Source organism: Siniperca chuatsi, linkage group LG1, assembly GCF_020085105.1.
Source record: "Siniperca chuatsi isolate FFG_IHB_CAS linkage group LG1, ASM2008510v1, whole genome shotgun sequence".
Lineage (NCBI taxonomy): Eukaryota > Metazoa > Chordata > Actinopteri > Centrarchiformes > Sinipercidae > Siniperca > Siniperca chuatsi.
In genome coordinates this window covers 3,325,001-3,345,484 of record NC_058042.1, presented here as the reverse complement: position 1 = coordinate 3,345,484, position 20,484 = coordinate 3,325,001, and the positions used below count along the sequence as shown (strand labels likewise).

The 20,484-nt window shown below is 41.6% G+C and overlaps 1 protein-coding gene across 3 annotated transcripts in view; it reads left to right on the top strand.

Annotated features, from left to right (window-relative positions):
• Positions 1–20,484, top strand: part of LOC122876603 (CD82 antigen-like) — a 37,802-nt gene that overhangs the window by 17,153 nt on the left and 165 nt on the right. For all 3 annotated transcript variants that reach the window (XM_044197174.1, XM_044197157.1, XM_044197165.1), the window contains 8 exons: positions 215–287; positions 3,809–3,881; positions 11,035–11,156; positions 12,347–12,421; positions 16,523–16,621; positions 17,804–17,977; positions 18,075–18,158; positions 19,212–20,484. The exon at positions 19,212–20,484 is cut by the window's right edge and continues 165 nt beyond it. In XM_044197174.1, coding sequence (XP_044053109.1) covers positions 225–287; positions 3,809–3,881; positions 11,035–11,156; positions 12,347–12,421; positions 16,523–16,621; positions 17,804–17,977; positions 18,075–18,158; positions 19,212–19,289 — 768 coding nt within the window. In that variant the 5' untranslated portion in view covers positions 215–224 and the 3' untranslated portion in view covers positions 19,290–20,484. The remainder of the gene's footprint in view (positions 1–214; positions 288–3,808; positions 3,882–11,034; positions 11,157–12,346; positions 12,422–16,522; positions 16,622–17,803; positions 17,978–18,074; positions 18,159–19,211) is intronic.

The following is a 20,484-nucleotide window of genomic DNA, read 5'->3' as shown; positions in this document are numbered from 1 at the left end:
GCCCCCCTCCCCAGTCTGGATCATGATCAACCAGGCCAGCTTAGCCTCAGAGGTCTGTGGTCCTTTTATAGCATCTGTTACCACTTGTTCACATCACGCTCATCCCCAAAGCAAATCTGGATACGCAATCCTGCTCTGCCTTCGTACAGAATAACTTCACCTGCACTGCGTTTATGTGAATGTCTGTCCTCACCGTCGTGTCTCATGTTTACAGATCCGGCATCATGGGGAAAGGATGCATGACAGCGACCAAGTACTTCCTGTTCCTCTTCAACCTCATCTTCTTTGTGAGTATTTTACCTTCACTAGTGATTTTTAATGATAATGTGCCATTTAAAGGAGAAATGCATCTTAAAGCTCTTAAGAGCTGTTCAATGCACGTCATGTTAACATGTTCACACTGACATCAACGTGTTTTTATTTCTGTTTCAGTGGCCTTTCTGTAACACCATTAGGGTTAGGTTCAGCTGTTGGTTAGTAAGGCAAGCTAGTAACGACACAAAAGCTTCTCATTTCTAGCCGGTGACGTCCGATTTTGCTTAATTGCCAACATGTTCTAGCAGATTTTATCCGCTTTGGCAAGCATACATACAGGATATCATGCTAAAAGACTGATGCTAATGCTACATGTCTCAGTGAGCGTCCTCACCAGTTGATGATCCATGTAGAAGACGCAGAAATAATGAAACAGCATATTGTAGTTGTAAATTATAGGTATAATTTGTAAAAATGTAAGTTCAGACTTTATTTCATTATTAACTAACGTAACACTGTTTTCCTGCTTCGCTTACAAGCGTGTTCGTATTTTTAAACAGTATGTTTTCACTTTTACGAGAGAGACGGCGTTCAGGGCGAGGACTAAAGCTGGATTAATACTTCTCCGTGAAGGGGCTACGCAGAGATGTGTGCCTCCTCAAAAATGTAGTAGCTCGGTAGTAAGCTAGTTAGCCGGACATGCTAACGATAGCGGCTTAAAGGTCCAGTGTGCAGGATTTAGTGGCATCTAGCGGTGAAATTGCAGTTTGAATACCGCTCGCCTCGCCCTCCCCTTCCAAGCGTGTAGGAGAAACTACGGTGGCTGCGAAACTCGCAAAAAACGCGAATGACCCTCTCTAGAATCAGTGATTGGTTTGTCCGTTCTGGGCTACTGTAGAAACATGGTGGTGCAACATGGCGGCCTCTGTGGAAGGGGACCCGCTCCCTCTGTAGATAAAAACGTCTTATTCTAAGGTAATGAAAACACAACGATTCTTATTTTCAGGCGATTAAACACTAATGAAAACATATTTATGAATATTATATTCCGTTTCTGCCAATAGCTCCTCCTGAATGTTGCACACTGGACCTTTTTAAGCGAATAAAGACACTGTTTAATCCATTCCTTAACATAAACTTTTGCTCCGTGTGGACTATAAATCCATTTTAACCTATGAGTTTGGCAAACCTAACACGATCTCGAGTAACATTCGCTGAAGTTGCTGGAGTTTAAACTTCCCCAAATCCAACAAAGAGCAGCACAGAGCCGCTAACGTTAGCCTAAACTCTGATAGCATCCAGGACAGACTTCCACACAGTGGGGAAATACTACACGTCTACTGTTCTAGTTGCGAATGTTTTTTGTTTTTTTAACGTAACCTGTAACTCCGCAAGCTAATGTAGCTTGTTGGTGGGCTTGGATGTAAAGCCGGGTTACTACCATTGCTAGTAAGCTAGTTAGCCGGACATGCTAGCAATAGCAGCTTAAGCAAATAAAGACACTGTTTAATCTTTACGCTTTTGCTCCTTTTTGTTGTCAATTGCAGTAAATATTAGGAGTTGTTTGAAACTGGCTAACGCCCTGTTGTCTGTTGTGTTAAGTAGCTGCGTGGTGATAATTTGCTCTGGGACTGACCCGGCAGGTTGGGGGGTAAAAAAAAGTGGCTACTGGAAAAAATACCTAAATACATCACTTCATTCAGTGCTTTCAAGAAGAGGAATTACAACTGAATATTGGAATAAATCCCAGATTGATTGTGTTTTGACTGTGTAAAAGTATCTACAGTTGTGTAATAGACTGCAGCTTTGTGCACAGCTTGATGTCAGCTATTCATTCACATTGTCTTTCTGCGCCTGAGTCTTAATTACAGTGCGGATGAAGTGTTTGTGGCTTAGTTACCAGGGTGACACTCACTCTCTCGTTTCCTCTCTCTCTCCCTCTTCTGTGGAAATGAACTCTGAAGAGCTTCTTAGCGGGCAGATAAACGCTGTGTGTGTGTTTGAATTCCTACACTTACGGGATACTAAGTAGGAAAGCACCATCGGGGGGAAATCCTCTAAATTACAGAAACTTAAGTCACATTTTGCTTTTCTGTTTCAAATTTTGCTTAAAATATTTTGAACTGAAATAGTCATATCAAACTCCAGCTTCTCATGTTAATGTCTTTTTTTTTTTTTTTTTTAAATTTGATTTAAAAATGCGCCAACGTGAGCAACATGAAATGAGCACTTTAGATTTTCAAGTCTTTTTATAACGCTGATAGCACTATTTTTTTTACTATATTCCTTGATTTGACTGAGGGTCACTGAAGTCCTTGAAACTTGGACTTCGCTGATGTGAGACTCTTGAGACTTTTTTAGAGAGTTGAGCCTTGAGAGCAAAACATATTTAAGTCTCAGGTTTTGACCTGGTGAAATCCTGGAACATTAAAAATGAAAAAGACATTGGCACGGAGGCATTGCATCGCTGCACACCTTGAATATTTAATTTTCAGGCCTCTGCAGTGAAATGGTTTTGTCTCAGCAGTAACACAGATGTAATTTTATTGGTCAGGAGACCTAAAAGATCTTGGATCTTGCACTTTGACAACTTGACTTGGACTTGCGACAGTAAGTAGTTTTCAGACAAACAGTTTGTGCGTCTGAAGAGAAAGCTCTCTCTGAGTTCAGCTCTCAGTGCTTTTGTAACTTTTAACTGAATCTCTGTGGTTTGGAGTTTAGTTTCACTCCTTTCAGTGCTCGTACTCTGAGACATCAGCCTGAGTTTACTGTTTTACTGATCGCTTTCAGTGGTGGCGGGGCTGTTAACGTACTGATGAGGCAAACTGAACGGTTCCTGCTGCTGCTGCTTCACATAAAAAGTTTTTCAACAACAGACCTTTTATTGTGAAGCAGCTATTGGCTATCTCTAGGTTTCTATTTTTGCACATTGTACATTATTTTTTCCCTTTTTAAACTGTCATTTTAAATTCCGATTTTATATTTATGACTTTATTTTGACCGCACCACAACACATCACAGGGCACATCCCTTGTATGTGAAAACCTACTTAATAAATAAACCTGTTTCTGATTCACATTCTATTGATAATGCAATGTATATTTGTCATATTTGAGTTAGCGGACCTATTATATTTAATGAAAACAGGTCTACACAACAAGATATGGACATATTTGGTGCTATTTGCTCAGCAGATCAGTTTTTAAATATTGCAGGGAAGAATAGTAAAAGCAAAAACAGCCACAGTGAGATGTTAGATTAATCAACTCTCTAAAAAAGGAGCCAAGTCTCAAGAGTCTCACAAAGTCCAAGTTTCAAGGACTTCAAAAGTCTGAAAGGTTTCTGATTTAAAAGAAGCACAAACTGTAAAACCAAACTGTGAGCTGAACGTATTGTTGCATCCTCTGTCGTCAATGAAGGTTCCTCACATACAAACTTCATCTGTTAGTGTGTTGAAACGTGCTCTCATTCACACACATTTACGGCCTGTCTGCAGCATGTTTTAATGGCTGACCTGTGTGTGTGTGTGTGTGTGTGTGTGTGTCTCCTCCAGCTGTGCGGGGCCGCCATCATGGGCTTTGGACTGTGGCTCCTCCTCGACAATCAGAGCTTCATCGTCGTCCTGAGTAAGTGCCTGTATCAGATTTAATGTAATTTTCCTTTCAGTGAAACTGAGGAATGAACAGACTGAATCGCTCTGCGTTCGACTGTAAAACTGAAAGTTGGTTTTCCTGATGGTCGCTGACAGTCGGCATGCGGTGTGATCCCTTTTGATGTTTTACGTCGTTTGACCCGATTCTTTTTTTCTATTATTTGCATGTTTTGAGTTGCTCCAGTGAAGTCAGTTTTCTGTGCCTGTTGTTTGGACTAAGATGGGATAAAACCCTTCGATGCAGCTGTCCTGGCTGGATTTCAGCGCGATGATTTCTAAAGCACAAACAAAACAAACGGCCAATGTCTTTTTTTCCAGTGGACCCTTTTACACTAATCCACTTGTAGAGCGCATGTAGGCCAATATAAATGGAGGCATGATTAACAGGCTGAAAACAGACCAAGTCCTGGCTGCAGGCTGCCTCTATGTGTGTGTGTTTGAGAGGAGGAGAAGAAGAAGAAACAGTAAGATACACTATAAATGAATCCGGGTTATAGTAGACAAGCCGCCATGACTGCGCTGCACTAGTAAACCTGCATATAACGCTGTGTTATATGCAAAACATTTCACATTTTAAGCGCTTCTGCAAAGAAATCTGTCCAGCAGATCCTGCAGAACCAGTCATTTGTTGAAAATATAGTCATCAAATCCCATTTAAAATAAAGGTTATTATCTACAAACCTTCAACTTTTCAACATAATGTAGTCCAGTTTTATCAGCTGCTCCAACAACAATCTGAGACTTTGGGGGGGGAAACAGAAAGTAAAAGTCATAACGCTCTGCTCCATGAAACCCATTTTACTCCCCTAAATCTGTGTTGTTTATTAAAATCGAGTTTTGATCGCATTGCGAGCGGCTCGCCGACGAGAGACCTCTAAGGACAGAGTCGTGGTGAGCCATCACCCTTTCGAAACGTTTCCCATATTTTATTAGATGAAGCATTTCTTCTGATTACGGTGCAAGAAATCATGACGTTTTGACGGTTTTAAATCGTAAGCTAGCAACTAATTCCTGCTGGGTTTAATTCGCTGCTCCACATCAGCGTTTGCACATCCAGACTGTGGAGGTCGGACAGAAGCGTCACGTTCATATTATTATTTTTTTTTCCCCAAAGCTCGTGTCATAACTGATTGCAGACTTGTGCTTTGAGACTGAAAAACTTCCACGTTCCCACAGGTGACCTTCATCTGTTGGAGACTGTGATTAACCCAAACCTCCACTGTCAGTGTAAATGTATTCAGTTCCACTTGAGAGCTCAACACACAAATCATCAGTTTGTCTTTTAGGCTACCGGCGTTTTTTAATTTAATTATTTTGCTGTTTGGTTTCCAAACGCTCTGCGCTGCAGTAAGACTCTGATAACAGACGTTTTTCATCCGGTCACAGTGAGCCTGATGAGGCCAACATGCGGCGGCGTTACCATGAACGTTACGTGTATCTGTGTGTGTGTTCACTGGTGTGTTTTCCACCATATGAGGCTGTTCACTTAAACACAAGTGTCCAGCAGATTTCGGCTCTGGTTCTGTGGACTGTGTTTTAAAAAAAGAAATTCCTTTTAAGCCACAAAATAAATCTCTCTCTTGCTCTTTCTTTCTTTGTCAGCCTCTCTCTTTTTCCCTCCTCCATATTCTTTTACTCTCTGACACACTGTTCAAAGACTAATTCGGCTCATCGGCCTGCCCCCCTTTGTAAGATTTAAAAAAAAAATAGTTCACTTATTACTACGCTTATTCAGAAAACAATCTGTGTGTTAAGTATGTAACTAGCGCCAAGAGGCGATTAGCTTAGCTTAGCACAGTGACTGGGAACAGGGGGAAACTGCTAGCCTGGCTCTGTCCAAAGTGGGGAAAAGTAGCTCTGCCAACACCTGGTAGCTACAACCATGAAATGATCAAAATATTTGGCAATTAAATTTCTGTCGATCAACTAATTGACTAATCGTTTTAGCTGTACTTGTTTTATACTGTCGGGGAGTTTAAATTATAACAAAACATCATTTCATAAGCTCTTCATATGTTTTGTATGTAAACATAACTTAATTTAAATAACTAGTAACTAAAGCTGCCAGATAAATGTAGTGAAGATGTTGTGGAGTAGAAGCAGGAAGTGACATGAAAAGAAAATTTGCACTTGACTTGAGTAAATGTCCTTAGTTACATTTCACTACTCTTTAAAAGGTGTATTTTTTTTTAACTAAAACCAGAGCCAAGCTAGCTGTTTCCCCCTGCGTCCAGTCTTTATGCTAAGCTATGCTAACCACGACCACGACTCCAGCTCTGTACTTAACGCACATGAGACTGATGTCAGTCTTCTCACTCATGGAAAGGAAGCAAATAAGCCAATTTCCCTAAAACGATCTCTTAACTTTGAAATAGTAACAGTCAGAGTTTCTCGGGGCGAGAGAATAAGAAAGAGACGACTGAAGAAGTGTTGATGCAGAAATATAGAGACAGACATTGAGCTAGTGTAATGGAGAGACAGCATGTGTGTGTGTGTGTGTGCGTGCGTGTGCGTGCGTGCATGCTCTCAGACCAGCGGGCGTCACTGAGGACATTTGTCCGTCGTCCGTGGCCTCTCTGCAGGTGTCCTCCCCTCAGACACTGGGCTCTTTCTGCTCCGTCCAGCATCAGCATGCATCACATCAGCCCAGTGCGCTCACCGCCTTACTCATCACTGCACACACTCGTCGTCACACACACACACACACACACACACACACACACACACACACAGCCACGCACACACACACACACAGCCACGCACTACATCACTGGTCTGTCCGGGCCGAGAGGAGGCAGGACAGATAGCGTGAGTCCAGGGATTTCATCGCAGTCGGGAATGCGGTCATACGACACAAAGCAGGCGGAGCGGAGGGTAAAAGCTAGCAGTGGACAGTTTAGCTTTGTGCCTGCACATAAATGAGACGTATTGATGCTCAATGGAACATTTTATAAACCGAGCCAGTGGCCCGTCATGGGCTCACAGATGATCACGCCGGTTCTGAGGGTGAATCAATGAGCTGCCTGGTGCAGCATGTATGTGAGAGATGAAATCACCCGGGTGCTGCGCTGAGTCAGAGCGAGACCTCATTTCTGCTGATAGCCGTCTTACATCATCACATATCTCCCAAATATTTAAGGACAGATCTAGTTTTATTACAACTCAGACGGGTTGTAAACAGACCTCCGTGTCGAGGACGGAGGCCTCGGGGAACACTAGTCCGATTTGGCGATATTATGAAATGGCTCCAGTCAGGGAAAGGATGTTATTTCAGATATCACAGTGCGTTACATGTCCAATCTGTGTGTGTGTGTGTGTGTGTGTGTGTGTGTGTGTGTGTGTGGTCTATTGTCACAAGCTCCATGTAACACCAGCAAATAAGAATTATTAGGCAAGGCAAGTTGTTATTATTGTTGTTGTTTGTTTATTTAAAAAATTTTTAGGCACATTTCAACAACAAGGCAATTGAAAGTGCTTTACATAAAAGGCATCAAGACAAAATAAAAAAGCAACATAAAAAGATATTTAAAGACACTTAAAGAGTTAAATAGAAAATAAAAACAAGATAAAACAGGACAGTAAAAGTTACAGTGTGAGAAATGAATCATTATTTGATTTAATTAAAGGCAGCGGCAAACAGAAAAGTCGATTTGAAAGAACTGAGAGTTGCAGCAGACCTGCAGTTTGTTTCAGATGCTGCTTCTCCAGGTTTAGTTCTGACTCTGGGGACAGAAGGCAGACCTGATCCCAGACCACCTGAGAGGTCTGGATGGTTCATAAACCAACAGCAGGTTGACTTATTAGACAAATGAAATACAGTTTCAAACAAAAGTCTCCCACACTGTAAATGAACTCAGCAGTTACTGAAACAGTCAGTCTGATTAGACATTAGAAAAATCACGAGAGAAAACGTGTGCAACAAGGTAATTAAGCTAGCGCACGGTCATAAATGTTGGCAAACAACCATAAACAAACAGCAAAATATGGAAACTGGATTCTTCAAATGATAAATGAGCACACAGTGAGGCAGGAGCAAACTAACCGCCGGGCGTGGCAGTGACTCGTTGGCTGCAGCACAAGTTTTATCTGGACAGATATTCCCCAAACTGTCCGCCGTAAAAATCCATCACAGTTTCTTGTTCCTCTCGCCAGACCGTTATGACCTGCAAGGCGAGGGTAGCACTATCGCTGGCGAGCTAATGTGCTAGCATGTTTACTGGTGGCTGACGACCATTGGCTTTTATTACAGCGTTACAGATCACAGCGGCTGTCGGTTTGACGGCTCAATAGCTACAAGCTACTGAGTCGCATTATGGGAACCACGGGGAGGATCCAGACCAAAAGTCAGGATATCTCGGCCTCTTTGTTTAAATATGTCTCTCGTACACTTATAAACTTTATGGAAGTGCGATATTAAATACCTGAAATACCCCTTTAAAGTAAAAAATACATGGTGTTTGAAGCTTTTGTACTTCGAGTAAATGAAAATTTCACGTCTGGTGTAATGCAGTGGACAAAAGTTCACTGTATTGAGCTTTAATTAGTTTATTTTATCGGTGCGTTTGTTTTTATTGTGATTAAATATATAGATTTTCATCTCGTGATATTGATTTCAACCATGTTTTTGAACATTTGTGGGCTTCGTGTCTGTTGAATTAAATCTTTTGTGAGAAACCAATCCGGATATTTCATAACGAGAACTCAGATTCTGAGAAAGTGACTCGACCAAAGGTGAGGACTAACAGAAACTTGTGTGCACGTGAGTGAGTGTGTGTGTGTGTGTGAGTGTGTGTGTGTGTGTGAGTGTGTGTGTGTGTGTGTGTGTTTTGTGTCGTGGACCTGTGTGTTGACACTTCACAGGCCCCCTCTGCATCGTAACCTAGCAGCCAGTATTTAATCTGGGGTCGGGAGCTGCACCGGTCGCCCCGCAGGTTGACCCTAAAAACGTGTACGTGTGTGTAAGAGCACATAAACACACACTCATACACCCCCACCCTCTCCACCTCCCCCGCCCTCAGCCTAATTTTCCATCATAAACTCCCCTCGTTTCCCTTTGTCTTGGTTTAGAGATGCGTGCCCTGGTTCGCTGATCCCCCGGGGGTATCCCATGATTCCTTGAGGCCACGAGGACTCTGCCAACGCACCGTTTAAAGACGTTGGCGTGTTCCTTCCAGCATGCTGCTTGCTCACAATCTTGAGCAGCTTTCGTGTGAATCGATGTTCAACATCTCGGATCCTGTGATTCCCCCAAAACCTAACCGGGGGCCCGATGTATGAACGATGCGTATGCACAAAAAACATCATCTCCCACACACATGCTGCCATTTTATAAATGCATGTGAAATGATAAGGTGGAGAAGAAATATAAGGTGAGAGAAAGATGTATATAAGAAAGTTTCTTTAGATTGTTAGCCAGTTTCACTGATTTTAATTTTTTGCAGACTACAAACGACACTTAAACTTAATTTTAATGAATTACTGTGTGTGAGTGCTGCATTTTTATTTACATTCGAGCCACCGTTATCCTGTTCACGCTCTTTTCATTTTATCCTCAATTGTGAAGCACTTTGCAAAGTCTGAGCTCCATAATCAGAATCATGATTACAGTATCGCCGTGACGACGGTTTACAGGTACATGTGATGAATTAATGATACGGGCGCTATAAATAGCCACAGCTGTGCGTAATGACAGCTGTTCTGGTTCTGCTGGAGAACCTCACTGATGCTCCACAATCGGTAAAACTGCACTTCTTCTCTGCTGTTCTTCTCATTAACAGGTCCAATGATGGTGGTGGAGCGGGCACAAATATCTATATGCAAACAGGTGTTTACGAGCGTTTCTACGGCCGTTCGTGTCTAACTGTGGGAGGTGAAGTGAGGCTTGTGCACGTGCGTCCGGGTCCACAATGATTGAGATTCATAAAACAGAACCAGGCGAACACGCAGCTTTATAAACGTGACGAAGAGGATGCTTCTGCATGTTTCCGTCTCTGCGCGTTACCACAGTTTTAGTCGTGAGTCTACAGCGTTTAATGCTTCTGGCCTCTGGGGGTCTGGATTGTAGCTGAGGCCTCATTCTAGCTTCCTGCATTACGTCGGACCCGGATCACTCGCCAGAACTGGAGCACTGCAGCCACACATTTGCTTCTGATTGAATTAATTTCATCTGATGACCGCACATGTTGCTGTGTTGGCGAGCTTGTCTGGTTTCAGTTTCGAGTTTGTAGAGTTCAGATTGCGACATCACTGAAGCGAGTGCAGCTTTACGCTCGTCTCCATCGCGTCCAGAAGATCCTGCAGAACTTTGACTTCGTGATGTTGGTCAAACATAAAATCACCACTTGTCTTTCAGCTGATTGTGACGATATAATATCAAATGAATGTTTTTAGATTTTGTGTTGTAGTTTTAGTTTGCTGGATGGTGACACGATTTTAAACCTCAGAAATATTTTGCAGTCAATCTTACTTCAAGAGTCACAAAACTGTCCACACTGACTCTGGAATTACACGTCGTTTGGCAAAGCTTGTTTCATCAGAGGTGGAGGAAGTAATCAGATCCTTTACTAAAGTAAAAGTACTAAAACCACACAGTAAAAATACTCTGGTACAAGTAAAAGTGTTGTGCTGTTATATATTCTATCATCAGGTTATTATTCCTCGTGCATTAATGTAAAGCAGGATGTTGCTGCTGCAGCTGGTGGAGCTGGAGCTCATGTTGAACCGGTTTGTATCGGACTGCAGCTGATGATGCTTTTCATTCTGGATCCATCTGCTGATTATTTTCTCCATCAGTCGATTGATTAAAAATCCATAATCGGTTTGTAAAACTTGTGAAAATAGTGAGAAACGACGACCCAGAGCCCAAAGTGACGCCTTCATGTTGTGTCCGACCGACAGTCCAAACCTCAAAATAATTTAAAAGTAATAATAATTAAAAGGAAATCTATCAATCTGTGTGTGTAATGTAGTGATATATAATATAATAGTTTTTCAAAACAAGAAATCTCATTTGTTTTGAAATACATTTGAAGAATCTGTTGTTTTGGGGCAGTAAAAACATCTTCTGCACATTTATACGCTGTGATAAACAAACTACACTATATTTATATATTTCTGTTTCCATGCAGACAACTCCACAGCTGTAAAGGTGGCCTGCTACATCCTGATTGGAGTCGGGGCTTTCTCCATGCTCATGGGCTTCCTCGGCTGCTTCGGGGCCATTTATGAGATCCGCTGTCTGCTGGGCCTGGTGAGTGACCGTTTGATCGTTTAGACGCGATGAAGAGTGGAGGATTTACTTCTCCTAAAGGACCGACAGCTGTCTGTTTAACTCCACAACATGACATTTTTAAATTATCCGAAAGTCATTGAGGTCAGAGCATTCAATCACTGATGCTGGATCAGCTGCTACAGCCAACAACAACAGAGCTTGAAAGCTTTGGAAAAAGATTTCAAGGATACACTTCCGTTTTAGGAAGGCTGGAAATCTGTCCTGTCCCACTGAATAACCTCTCCAGCTGAGCTAAAGCATTAGCCTGCACATGCACAGTGTGCTCGGAAAGGTTAACGAACTCTCGAAGTCTCTGTTTTCTTCGATGGCTGCATTTCTGTTCTGGTTACAAACTGCTTCAGAGCCGAACACCAGGTGGTAGAAAAGTGAAACGGTAAAACACAGAGAGAGACAGTTGATGGTTCACAGTCCCTTTGAACACACCAAATATTCATACATCAATTCATACCTAAATTTGAAAAGATAAGGCTGGTGGTGTTCTATTTTTTTGTTTTTTTTGTTGTTGTTGCCATCAAATCCCATGAAAAGATCAACACCAACAATGTGTCAGTCTGTCTCTCAACGCTTCCTGTCCGTGGCTCTCAGCTCAGAGCTCACTGGTCCCTGCTGAAGATCTTTTTAAAAAAAAAAACAGCTCACAAATATATAGATATAGAAAAAAAAAGGCTCAGTAGTTTCCTCAAACAGCTGCTCGCTGTAGTTTTTATCAGACTAACAGGAGGAAACTGCATCTGTTGGGGACTATTTTCAGCGGCGGATGAATCCACATGTGGTGCTGTAGTGAGTGTTTGGGGCAGCAGGACGGTGTGTGTGGGGCTGAGTCAGAATAAACTACAGTGTGTGTTCATGGTGATGAAGCAACATGTCACCCAGTGCAGCAGAGCGGCTCGCTGATGTGTTTTTAATAGTTTCTGGACAACGATGGAGGAAGAAGATGCATCAGGCTGTGATTCACACACACACACACACCTGTTAGCAGATACGTTCGCTGCTGGTTTGTTGCCAGTAAGAAAGATGTAGAATATCACCAGCCTCGTCTTCATCATGCTGGTTTGACAGCACCACCTCAGTCCAACATGTTTTAATACTCTTACAGATGTTCTTGGGTTTGACGAGTTTAACGTCTGTCGTCTCTGTCCTCTCCTCAGTACTTCACCTGCCTCCTGCTGATCCTCATCGCTCAGATAACAGCCGGCGCTCTCATCTACTTCCAGAAGGATGTGGTGAGTGATGTCACTTCCTCTTCATTCGTGCTCCATCCCATCGCCACCGCAGCACATGAGCACCTTTCTTTACTCTCACCTAGAATCCAGACGTTAGCGGGTGGTTTTGACTAATGGAACGTGGAGGTTTGCAGCACACCTGTTAACAACGCACCTTCACCTTGTGATTGGTTGCGTTCACACCCACGATGTGTCATAACAAAAGCAAAACTGCTGTGACATAAAAACAGCACGTGCTATGAATAGAAGCTGATTCTGCCCTTCCAGCAAGTGCACCACTGCAACTGAGCACACTGTCTGATGAGGCGACATGTGGTCGACTAACACCAGCTAACTCAACTTGAAACTGACAGCGGTTGGTGTTGCAGCGCCCTCTGGTGTTTAGCCTGAGACATTTTTTACAGATAAACAGGAAGCAGCAGAAAAAATTACTCTTAAGCTTCTTTTCTAATTTTCTAATCATTTGAAAGTACGTGTTCTGCGTTGTGGCTTCAGTATTGTGGCTTTCTAAAGTCAGTAAGTATTAGATTACACTCTTAGATTACTTTTATTTTATAGGTTTGTTTCAGTAACCAGGCAACAAACTGCATGACTTCCTTTTATCTGCCTCTCAAAGCCTCCTGTTTGCTTCAGATATGGACGATTTGCACGTTTTGTTTTTTCGAATAACCAGGACTATTTGAAAATGAAGAAACACTTCACGTGAATAGTTTCATTGAAGATTTATTATTGATAAGTGAGCTTACGTTCGTCTAGATTTAAAAAAAATTAGCATTTTATATGAAGGTGTCAGGTATGAGAGCTCATTACAGCACAGTAATCTAACCAGACAGTCACATCTGTGCTCAAACAATAAAGAACAAGTGAAACAACAAACACTTTGTTCTCAAACACTGTGACTGACCTTTCTAACTGCATAGAGGTGAAGATACCTAGAATGTGAATAGTTTATTATTTAAAACATTATAACCAATAAATAAAACATGCGAGTATTTGCTGCAGCCTCTTCCCTCTTTAAGGAGAGCGGGACGCGACCAAACTTGGATCGATATACCAACACGTTAAAAAGTGCTGTACCAATAAAGCTTTACTTGCTTACGTAACGACGGGTTACAACCGAGCACGATAGCTCATTTTCTTTGAAAGGAGCAGCTGTTGATAATTTGAGTGACGGCGAGGTCGACCAGTCGGTTCACGTGTCCTGTTGGCCTCTGTGTCTGTGTGAAAAGTTTTTTTTTTTTTACTGTACAGCAGCACTTACACACCAAGAGGAGTTCCTGCACACTCTTCTCTGAGCACTCCTCGGGGTAAACACAGAATACGGGAGCACTTACGTTGCAGCAATTAACTCCAATGCAAAACATCTGTGTTTCCCTGAGACCTTGTTAACGTCATGAGTTTCCATAATTACCACTTTCCAACTTTATAAGTACCATTTGTGTCAACATCCAAGTTGGAATCACAAATGGAAAACTCAGACTTTTCCGAACGCTCCGACATGTCCGACCTGACGCTTTGTGATAAGGAAGTGCTTGAAAATGTAAACAAATGGACGCAGACTGACGTTAACGGAGCTGTTCTGTATTTCTGATCGTCGGACAACCATCCTGAGTTGTCAGATGACGCGAACACTTGCGAGTCATTAACATGGGGAACCTCTCCCAATCGCTACCTTCCAATCCTACGTGACGTCAACGCAGCATTACTCTCGATGTATTGTAGTCTTATAGGGCTGCAACTCGTGATCATTTTCATTATTGATTAATCTGTGGATTATTTTCTAGAGGTGATGTATTCAAACTGCTTGTTTTGCCTGACAAAGATATTCAGTTTACTATAATAGAAGACAGAAAGAGAAAACCAGTAAATATTCATGAGAAGCTGGAAAAATGAAATAAACTGGGCCGTCTGGTTGCCTCAGTGGTTACGGCGCATACTACCCGCATTTCCTGTCTTTATCACTGCTGTCGCTTTCAAAGGAAGGCAAAAATGCCAAAAAATCTAAAATTAATAAATAAATAAAAAAAAAAAAAAAAGATTATTCGACTGAAAATCGTTGCAGATTGAATTTCTGTCGATCAGCTAATCGTTTCAGCCCTATAGTCTTGGGATATATATGGACTACAAACATGGAGGCTAAGGGATGCAGGCTCCTACCACATCAGTACTTTTTCCTCAAAGTAGCAGGACCTGTAAACGAAGTCAGGGTTTCCCCCTGTTGTCTGATTTCTTGATTTTCTTGTAGAATAAACGAGTCTCTGAAAGGATTTATGGGTAATGTGACTGAAAACTGGGAGACTCACGCCAGCTGGACAGTGACGTAGTTTATCTTACACAAACTTAAAAGTGTGTGTGGTTACTCACACACACACACACACACACATCCAAAAACATAAAATAACTCGGTGCACTTTTATGATTTTCTCAAGCAAATTTAAAAAATAAAAACGAGGCACAGAGTGCAAGAAAATCTCAGACTTGGACCAGAAGTGTCCTCGCTGATCCAGATGTCGTCGCTTTAAGCATCTGAATAGACTGAAGAACTAAAATCCTCCATTTTATAACATTTCAGAGCGCAGACGGATCTGTTTATTGTATCTGACCATTTGTTGGAAGCTGCTTTTCAGCCGCTGTTTCTTCTGCCAAAAAGAGGCTCAAGGGAAAAAAAAAACCTCCTCCTGCTCTGATTTAAAAAAAAATAAATAAATAAAAAGAGAGAGGATCTGGTTTTCCAGTATGGAGAGCTGTGTTCACTGGAGACCTCGAGCGTAGCTTGAAACTTGGGCTCTCGGAGAAAAGTTTTAGCAACAGTTACACACAGATTTCCTGCGTCTGGACTTTGCGTCAGTTCAGCCGCTGAAGGTGCCTGCACTGTTCGCTCTGGATGTCCCAGAAATCTGATTTCACAGATCTGGCTGCCAAATTCTTCACCGCAAGAATTCATGGCTCATGCCAGAGGACGTACTGAAGTCATGAAGAAGAATTGTGATTATTCAGGAATGCAAGTGAAACATGGCTTTGATAGAACGCTTTAATTCAAATATTTAAATCTTTGTTAAGGAACGTTGAGGTTTTTGTTAAAAGGGACTTAAAGGAATAGTTCGACATTTTGGGAAATATGATTGCTTTCTTGCCGAGAGTTAGATGGGAACATTGACACCACTCTCACTACGGTGTGTATATGGAGCTAGAGCCAGCAGCTGGTTATCTTAGCTTAGCATAAAGACTGGAAACGGGGGGAAACTGCTAGCCTGGCTCTGTCCAAACGTGTTGTTTTTACACTTATTAAACAAACAAGATATAACGTTAATTGTTGAGCTTTAGAGGTGCTGGTAGGCAGATTGTGTTGCCTTTTGGACAGAGCCAGGCTAGCTGTTTCCCCCCGTTTCCAGTCTTTATGCTAAGCTAAGCTAACTGTCTGCTGGCTTCATATTTAACGTACAGACATGAGTGGTATTGATCTTCTCATCTAACTCTAAGAAAGTCCATGGTGGTTTTTTCACTCTCGCTGATATTAAATGTGTTCAGATCAAACTCAATGCGAACTTTCATCTCATTTTTTCGCCTGAATTTGGACACTTGAGTGTCTTTTGATGTCGACGTTCGTTCGCCACGAGGAGCTAATGAACGTGACGCTCATTTACTGTAGCTAGCTAACAACTCTGTGCGTATGCTGACCGCTCAGAACTCCAGCATTGTCCGCTGTTTTCCTCCAGAGCTTCTCATTTTGCTGCTGTTGTTTCTGTACGTCCGTGAACTGCAGTCCTGCAGCTACGGGAGAAATGGTTTGGTTTTATTCTGTCGTGAATCAAGCTACACATAAAACACAAGAAGGGGGGGAAAAAAGAACAAAAGCAAAAGACAAATTCTTTCCAACATGGAGCATAAACATCCAGAATTAAACAGCATATAACAAATAAAGCCTCAACAGTTGCAACTGCCAGCTAGAGCAAACCTGTATATATATATATATATATATATATATATATATATATATATATATATATATATATTATATATATATATATATATATATATATATATATATATAGATATATATATATTTTTATTTATCAACACCACAAAACTGTTTTCTTTCAGCTGAATGAAGAGATGTCCAAGATCGTCACCAAGGTGCTGGACAAATACCCTGGCAACAACTCCACCACAGAGCAGGCCTGGGACTTCATCCAGAGGAATGTGAGTCGGAAGCACTGATCTGGGGTCAGATTCACGCTCTTTAAATCTATTGCAGCAAATACAAACATGAACTACACATCTGACACTGAAGAGTTCCTGTCAATACACATTTCAGTCATTTACTGTCATTACTGCTACACACAGGCCTCGAACAAACTGCTCTTCTAATTAATAGATTTATGTATTCCTTCTCTGGAAAAGTCCAGAATGAAAAGAAGAAGTAAATGCAAAGTGCAAAACATACAGTTAAAAAATTAAAAAGTCTGCATTTTGACAACAGAAGAGCTCATCGATTACCACAGACTGCCGCAGGCGAGTGACCTGTGAAAAAGGCTAAACTTCCTGTTAAAACACAGAGCGTCCCATTTTATAGGAACATTTAATTCTAAACAAAAAAACGTCTTTACCTTCTTAGAAATATATTAGCAACCCTTGAAGACCATAGGAGGAAATATAACACAGGAAGCGTTCGTCTGTGCCCTTCAAAATAAAGTTTGCTAAATCCACATAATAATCTCCCAATTATTTCCTGCAATAACGTCACTGACATGTTCACTTCGAGATGTGAACATTTTAGAAGTAGTGCAGTTTCTAGCACGGCCCAGGCTGGATTTATTTATGTGTAGTTTAAAAAAAAAATAAACACATTTTATGGCGCCCGTAGCGTGACGTACCACATAACCACAAAATCCTCGATTCCAGCCAGGCACCTTTGTGGCGTGTCACACCTCTCTCTCTTCCTCTGTTTCCTGTCTGACTCACTTCACTATCGACTATCTAGCAAAGGCCGCACAAAATCTGTTTGATTATAACCGAGGAAAATAATCAGTTTCAACAGGTTTTATTTCTGTATTGGGGTTGTGGTTCAGTTATTAGTGTGGATGGAAACTTATACGTATGTGTGGTTCACCGTGGCCTGAGCTGATCAGTCAGAAACCTGATGAGGACGCTTCCTGCCAAACTCAGTCTCCCATCTGTCAGGAAAATTGATGAAGAGACCAAACAATTTTTCAGCTTCCAGAATCGATCAGTAACGTCTGACGAGGCGTTTTTATTCCCGCCTGAAGATCTGCTCAAATCAAACACGCTCTGAAGCAGCCGCTCTCCACCCCAGACTGCCTCTGTGATCTGGCCCGTTGTCTTTTCGTTGACCTCGCTGCTGATTATCCCGTCTGTCTGCAGATGGAGTGCTGCGGCTGGAGCGGCCGCGTGGACTGGACCGGTAACATGGTCATCACCAACAGCTCCGAGCTGCTGTTTCCCTGCTCCTGCCAGAACATCTCGCTCGCCACGGGGAACTTCTCCGACAGCGGCTTCTGTGAGGCTCAGACGCCCGACTGGCCCGTTTACGACGTGGTAAACGGCGTTTTCTGTTATTCTCACCTGTTGACTGTTCACCTGGCTCATTCATTCCTCTGTGCTGTTGGATTAATCCACTTGTGTTTGTTTTCAGGGATGTGCTGCCAGCGTGGAGAGCTGGCTCCTCACCAACATCGGGGTCGTCCTGGGTATCTGCCTCGGAGTGGCGTTTATTGAGGTACGGCAGCACCATCGTTTATAAACATGTGTCGTAAACTGTGGAATAAATTACACTTAATGCACTTAGTGCCGTCAACTCTGGTACCGAACAAACAACCGGACGAGACCCCCCTTTCCAGGTGGTCAGACTCCACCTTTATGCGGTGCTAAAGCAGAGCAGAACAACCACATGTGATGTGATAGCAGATCTGTGATTTTTACATGAACTCAAAAGCTAAACTGCCAATAAATCTATCTGCTGATCGTGGAGCTGTCAAGGAAGCGATCCTGTGAGTGACCACACAGTAATTATCCCCCACCATGATATTACAGAAAAATGTGACATGCAGTGTTCAGAGTAGGGATGCAAATAACGATTATGTAACGATTATGCATTTTTATTTTCTTGATTCATTGTTTTGGTCGAATGAAATGGGGACAAAATGCACATTACACTTTCCTGAAGCCCACGTTGACGTCTTTTATCTGACCAGCAGTCCAAAACCCAAAGACGTGTATGTAGTTCACTATCATAAAGTTTTTAAAACGATAAATTAATTAATTAGCTCTGTTTCCAAGTGAAATGGATTATTTAAATGCGATATAATTCCATCGAATCGTTCAGGGAGTTGATTTGATTAATCAATCTACAACAATGGAATCTACATACATACATACATATGTGAGAGTGGTATCGATCTTCTCATCTAACTCAGCAAGATACGTATTTCCCAAAATGTCAAACTGTCTGTCTGGTTTGTGCCAATTTTTGAATGAGACATGTAGAATTAAGTGATTTTGATGAAATATCCCGATTTTTAAGCTTCGATTCGGTTGTTTTTCCTGAAGAAAGCAACAGATGCTTCGTTCAAGGACCGTCGGAAACTCCGACGATCATTTCAGTGTTTGCAGCTTCTGGCTATGACATTTTAAAGAAAACGTGCATTTCAAACCCGCCGGCGGGTTTTGGGGGTTCAGCGGGTGCACACGCTCCGGCCTCCTGAGCGCCACAGATACAGAGGATATAAAATGTTTTATTGATGTATAAATGTATGTCTGTTTTGTTTGCCAGCTGCTGGGGATGATCCTGTCGATCTGCATGTGCAGGAACATTCACACGGAGGATTACACCAAAGTGCCAAAGTACTGAAGCTCTCTGGAGGAAGTGACGCGGTCGAACTGCAGATGCACAGAAACGCAGAAAGAAAAAGAGGGAAATCGTAAAATGATGCTTATTTTTTCTCCACCTTGTATTTGGTGAAACGAAATGTAAAATAATGTGTGTTTGCTTTTATATTTTGTTATAGTTCTTCTTTTGAGGCACTTCCATCGTCGTCTTCTTCTTTTTTTTCTAGTCAGTCCAGTTTCTTTGGAGCACTTTAGAGACTTTTTGGCTTCGGATCAGAGAGTGATGCTGAAAATGTTTGTCGAAAATTGGATTAGAGTAACCTGTTGGAGTTTGGACAGTAAGAAATGATGGATGAGGAGAAAGAAAAGGTGAAATTCGAGCTACAAGCTCCTTCCCTGCCCCCCGCATGCTCTCAGGCTCAGATTAGTGTTGCTGGTTTCCGTAATGACTGATCCTCCGTAAGTTGATGGTTTCAGTTTCCCTAAAAAAAGAGAGAAATCATGTTTACTGTCTGTAATGACAGAGTTTGGGAGTTTCTGCATGACAACTGATTTGGACAACTGGAAAATCCACCGTGTGGTGTGTTTGTTTTATTTTTATACACCAGCGTTTTGAGTTATTATATTTTTTTATAGTTATTGTATATAATTTTAGCCATTATTTGTGTGAGTTTAAATCCCAAAAAGTGCTGCCAGTGTTTTCCTTTAGCAGCTGGTCTCGTTTGAAGTTTTAAAAGTCTGTTGTTTTCTTGTCTTTTTATTTTTTCCTGTTGTTTTGATTTTTAATTGTCAGGATTTTGTTCTGGAAATAATAGAAATAATGAGATACTAAAGAGGAACATTTATGATACTTGTTTTCTGAAAGTGTCACTCCCAGTTTACAACTGTCTTTGATGACAAGCAAAAACAAGACTTTTTTTTTTTTTAAGGTATCTTTAAGTTAATAATCTACCCACTTTAACCTAAAACAACAAGTGTTTGAGGAGTGAAATGTTTCTTTTAACCATTTTTGACTTAAAATATGATGAAAGGGGGGAAATGACAGAACAGATTATTTTGGAGCAGAAGAAATATTTTTGGGGAGATCCATCTTGGAAATGAAATTTGTTTATACAGAAAAATCATTTTTGAAATTCATTTTATGTACAATTTTGACTTTCAGCCAAGATGTCGTGGTGTTTTTATAATGTACAAATCCACCATCCTGTTTTCTTTTT